We start from the raw sequence: 6,000 nt of genomic DNA, 5'->3' as shown, positions 1-6,000 counted from the left end.
GAATCGAAATCCTATTCAAATTGCATTTCTGGAAATTACTTTCAGTCTGACTGCTCTGATTGGATTTTGCGTGGTTTATATTTATGTGACCTTTTTCACACCACATAAAATGTAAATGTCAGACGTTATTATAGGGAACATGCTGAAAGTTGCTGCAAAAACAAGATTGTGTTAGACAAGCAGAACAGGACAATAGAGCGGAGATATGTTTTGAAAGCGGTGGAGACGACAGCACGGAATAAAGCCGTTCGTTCCAGCCGCAGCCTCATAAGATGTAGCTATTAGATGTGGCTATATATTATCATGTTGTAAATAAGACAACATTTGTATTGCAAACTCATCCATGTTGCAGTTGTTGTTGTAGCCGTTCTTGGCGCAGCCTATGCCTACCGTCCATGCAGATATTCCGGAAAACGAAAGAGCGGCATGGACACACTAATTGGATCTGAACAGTTGTGATACACAATGTGGACATCAATAATTTTAGATCAGATTTCATTCGGATACACAAATGATCGGATTTTGACTGACAGTGTGAACGTAGCCTAAGACGCAGTTGGCCAGCACGGCGCATACACAATATCATGTTGTAAATAAGACAGATTCTCTATTGCAAACCCCTCCATGTTGCGGTTATTTTTGCCATATAGGCTACCTACCAACACAACACCATTGCCAAAGAAACCATTGCAGATATTCCCGAAAACAAAAGAGCTGCATGGACCCGAATCGGATCTGAACAGTTGCCGTACACATTGTGGACAGTCAATAATTTTATATCACATTACAATTCACAAATAATCGGATTTGGACAGGACTGACAGTGTGAACGTATGGGAAATTAGTATCCATCGTATGTACACCTCAGAATCTCAAGTAGGTCATCCAGGTAATTTTTGCCTACTACGAGTACTACGAATTCAGACATACTTTTGTCACATAGTGTGTTTTTCGCCTACTATATAGTAGGGAAGTATGCGATTTCAGATGCAGCCTTTGATTCTCGAGAAACACTCTATAGCACCCCCACACCATACACTTGTCAAAGTAGAAACTCTCTATTTATGTACATGACGAGAGATGCACGGGTGAGTGACATACATGTGCTGGTCATATAATTAGAATATCATCAAAATGTTTTTCTTTTTTTTTTTTATTGTAAATTGTTTTTAAAAATGAAACTTGTATATATTCTATAGATTCCCTACATGTAAAGTAAAACATTTCAAAAGTTTTTTTGTTTTTTTTTGATGATTAGAGCATACAGCTCATGAAAGTCCAAAATCCAGTATCTCAAAATATTAGAATATTTTTGATCAATCAAAAAATGGATTTTCAAAACAGAAAAGTTCAAGTTCTTTAAAGTATGTTCATTTGTGCACTCAATACTTGGTCGGAAGCACATATTACAGCAAATGACTTGCTCCTTGCACAAATTACAGCATCAGTGAAGTGTGGCATGGAAGTGATCAGCCTTTGGCACTGCTGAGGCACTATTGAGCCTTCAGATCATCTATATATTGTTGGATCGACTGTTTCTCATCTTTCTCTTGAAAATATCCCATAGATTCAGGTCAGGCATGTTGGCTGGCCAGTAAAGCCCAGTAATATCATGGTCAGCAAACCACTTGGAAGTGGTTTTTGCACTGTGGGCAGGTTCTAAAGTCCTGCTGGAAAAGGAAATCAGCATCTCCATAAAGCTTGTCAGCAGATGGAAGCATAAAGTGCTCCAAAATCTCCTGGAAGATGGCTGCATTGACTTTGCACTTGATAAAACACAATGGACCAACACCAGCAGACGTCACGCCCCCCCCCCCAAATCATTACTGACTTCAGAAACTTCACACTAGACCTCAAGTAGCTTGGATTCTGTGCCTCTCCAGTCTTCCTTCAGACTCTGGGACCATGATTTCAGCATGAAATGCAAAATTTACTTTTATCTGAAAGGAGGACTTTCGACCACTGTTCACTGTCCAGTTCTTTTCCTCCTTAGCCCATGTAAGATGCTTCTGACGTTGTTTCTGTTTCAGAAGTGGCTTGGTAGTCCTTTTCCTGAAGATGTCTGAGTGTGGTGACTCTTGATGCGCTGACTCCGGCTTTATTCGACTCATTGTGAAGCTCTCCCAAGTGTTTGAATCAGCTTTACTTGTGGTCATCACTGTTGCTTGTGCACCTTTGCCTACCCAATTTCTTCCTTCTGGTCAACTTTGCATTTAATATGCTTTGATACATCACTCTGTAAACAGCCACCCCATTCAGTAATGACCTTCTGTGACTTACTCTCTTTGTGGAGGGTGTCAATGATTGTCTCCTGGACCACTGCCAAGTCAGCAGTCTTCCCCATTAGTGTGGGAATTTATACGGTATTTAATGAAACTCAAATGTAAATATTCTAATATTTTGAGATACTGGATTTTGAACTTTCATTAGCTGTACGCTCTAATCAAAAAAAATCAAAAAAATATTTTACTTTACATGTAGGGAATCTAGAATAAAAGAAAGTTTCATTTTTGTAAATAATTTACAATAAAAAAAATATTCTAAGATATTCTAATTATATGACCAATACCTGTATGTACGTCATTTCCAGCGAAAATCATCCCCACAGGTCTAAAATATAAACACTTATCGGGGTAAGACAAAAACATGTTTTAGAAGGATTTATGATGTATTTAAATTTTGAACAAAGTTACATAGTGTACCTTTAAATTAATTTTTTTTTTCATATTGATCATTGGATGGTGACATCTGAAGTGACTTTTAGAGTCTTGTAGAAGTCAAATTACAGATGAGTGCGCAATATCTTTTGCAAAGTACTGTGCTCCATTTTGTTAGATCTTTATTCGGCAATACATATTCAAAGCAAAATTCAATACAATACAGGGCAAAAGGAATTTCTCCTATGATAAATGTTGTACATCATACATCAAACATTCATTCATTCATAAAAAAAAAAAAAAAGTATCAATGTTTTTCTTAAACCAGGGCAGTTTTTTGTGTACTGAAAATAAGGTACAAAACCGACTGTTTGAGTAACCATGACAATATAATTCTACCATTAAGGTATATTAGTGCATCTAGTTTTTAATGTTAAAATGGCAAGACTGTTACTGAGAAAAAAAAAAAGATGTGAAAAATGATACAAATCTTTTAAAGGTAAAGTATGAAACTACTTCGCTTCCAGTAAAAATGTCTGCTTCACAATGTTAAGTCACACTGAAATGAAACATGCCATCAAACAACAGTGGAAGTAACTTTAGACCTCCTCCATGATGAGAACAGGCCACACAGGGGAAAAAAATACAGGTCTTCATAATATACTTTGACAAGCACAGAAAGATGCCAAATTGTTAATGAAAGACTATTTTGATGAACAGACCCCAGCTACAAACTCTTTTTGGTCAGGCTTTCTTGTGGCCTAATTAAAGTAAGGCCCCAGTTAACAATTATAGCTGACAGGTGATATTCTATAGTATATTCCAAGTCATTCAGATTCAGTTGAAAAAGGTAAAAATACATAAATTAACTAGTAAGGAAAATGACGAACAGCATCTTATTTCCAAAAGGTAATGAAATGTTTTCATGTTTTTGGAACAATGGCACAAGACCAGCAGTTTCTATTCAAATCCTTTTTGTATTAAATATCTGGCAGACAATATGGTGCATAAAGTAGGACTACTGGAGAACAATCCAATAATGATGTTTGTTATGTAAATGAATATCTTTTTAAAGACAACAGGGTTCAGTTGCATGGAAAGCATGCACTTTTCAGCATTGATCAGATGACGAGCCAATCACCACCATGGGTGTGACAATAATACTCTGTGTATATACTGTAGTACAGCAGCAATTCAAGAGAGGAACATGCAATGTTATACTAACAGTACTGCTAAAAGGTGAATGTTTTTTATTTCACTGTTTGGACAGAACAAACTTTAGTCTGCCAGTAAATGCAGACACATTTACACGTTATTTGGAACCGAACGCTACATCGCACAAAATGAATTTCCAAAGCTTCAGCGGGACTCTTTTAGTTCAGTCATGTTCTAAATTCACCATGCTGTATCATAACCTACACAGATACTGTAGATACAACTGTTTGCATCAGGATATATAAGCATAATACAATGACATAATAAAATATGAAACATTAGCAGACCCTGACAGTGTCAGTTCATGTCTTGTAGGTGGTGCTGAACTACTCACGGCAGAAAAAAGTGGGCACCTGCATGAATAAAATGGCAAGATGGAGTAGTTAAGCAAGTTTCTTCCTTCTTGCGGTGAACATAATCCAAGCAAACAAAACTGAAGGTAACCGGACAAATATTGAGCCTAAGAGATAAAATAAAGATGGATGGTGTAACACTGATGTCTCTTATAGCTTAGCGTGAGACACGGAGAACCTTGCGGATACAGAAAGGTGCTTATGAGAGCAGCAGCACACACTGTGGCTGAAAAACAGGGAGGTTGCGATGGCCTGGCGTTCTAGTAAAGCAGGATGCGACGTTCGATGGCCTTCCGGCAGATGGGGCACTCGCTCATTCGGTCTCCGCAGAGCTGACAAGTGCCGTGACCGCACATGAAGATCATATTTTTTAGGCGATCCAGACACACGGGGCACATGGTCTGAGTGGAAGGCAAATATGTTAAATGAGTCATTACTGCATTAAAAAAATAAAATAAATAAATAATTGCATATGCTGAACACTTAAAACTAGGAGTGTGAATCTTTGGGTAGACAGCGAATCAATTCGATTTACAGGTTTTCGATTCGTTTCAAGAACGATTTTTGCAAATTCACAATTTGATTTCGATTAATGATACAATTCTGTATTTTTAAGTGCATTCATAGCAGGGGTGGTTGATATGACCAAAAAGTTATTTTTGCTGGAAAAAAGTTTCAGAAAATAAAACATTGTAACTTTAGATTTCAATTTTACAGCTGAAATTGAATAATCAAATGCAAAATAAAACACTGCACGGTCTTCACTGTATTAATTAAACTTAACATTGATTCTAAAGCTACAAATGTCTCTCAGTCAAGAGCAGTGATTCTGTTTTTCTTTTGTTTAATTAACATTTAGAACACAGACAGTAGCAGGTACATAAGACTGCTGTCATGTTAAGACCTAACACATATTTACGCTCACTTAAGACAAACTGTGTTAACGTGAAAACTTGTCAAGACGGATTTGATCATTCTGTTTGTAATAGGCCGTGAACAACATCACACTAAGGTTTCATTAATTTGCACGTCTAACTTATTTAATGTTCATATACTTAAAAGACTGAATGATACCCAATTATGATTCATTATAGGCAGCAGCTATTAAAACTAAGTGCAAATAACATTTTCTTAGCGATAGATGCTATTTACACTAAGTAAAAATAACAATATATTCTATTTACACAGTGACAATAGCAGCATTTTCTTGGCAATATGCTATTTACACTAGGTGAAATTAGCAATAGATTCCATTTACACCATGTAAAAGTATCAGCTCTTTGGAATAAATAGTAATTAGATGCTATCTATACTTTAGTATTTTTGTACATTAACAGGATGCAATAATATCAGAGTGTAAATGATTATATTTATTAAAATGATCAAATGGTTGCTGCCTTATTGGAAGAATGAAAACCCTCCCTACATCTTACCCTAACCCTACCCAATAAATACTTTTAATATTATTAAACACTTGATCGCAGTTTATTTCCACATTTAGAACATTATTTTTATTTTATTTTTATTCATTTTTATTGAAAATAAATGCCTCCCTGACGTGATATGTGATGGGAATGGAGAAGAGTGAGCTCGGCAAAAGGCGGTTTTGAGCCTTACTCGCTACTGTTGTGCCAATGAAGATGTTGAATACGTGCGTCCTTTTTAAAACTTGAGTGGCCCAACCAGACATTGGTGTAAATTGCATTTACCAACAAGGGATGCTATTTGCACTTAGTAAATAGACACTCAGTTCATTAAATTTTTAACATTTTAAA

General features: G+C 36.3%; 1 protein-coding gene across 2 annotated transcripts in view; it reads right to left on the bottom strand.

The window, feature by feature from the left end:
* Positions 1-2,824: 2,824 nt before the first annotated feature.
* Positions 2,825-6,000, bottom strand: part of mib1 (MIB E3 ubiquitin protein ligase 1) — a 76,924-nt gene continuing 73,748 nt past the window's right edge. For both annotated transcript variants that reach the window (XM_067362363.1, XM_067362364.1), the window contains exon 22: positions 2,825-4,626. In XM_067362363.1, coding sequence (XP_067218464.1) covers positions 4,486-4,626 — 141 coding nt within the window. In that variant the 3' untranslated portion in view covers positions 2,825-4,485. The remainder of the gene's footprint in view (positions 4,627-6,000) is intronic.

This window comes from Chanodichthys erythropterus, chromosome 16, assembly GCF_024489055.1.
Source record: "Chanodichthys erythropterus isolate Z2021 chromosome 16, ASM2448905v1, whole genome shotgun sequence".
NCBI classification, from domain to species: domain Eukaryota; kingdom Metazoa; phylum Chordata; class Actinopteri; order Cypriniformes; family Xenocyprididae; genus Chanodichthys; species Chanodichthys erythropterus.
The sequence above is the reverse complement of the archived record's forward strand: the minus strand, read 5'-3'. Positions and strand labels throughout refer to the sequence as shown.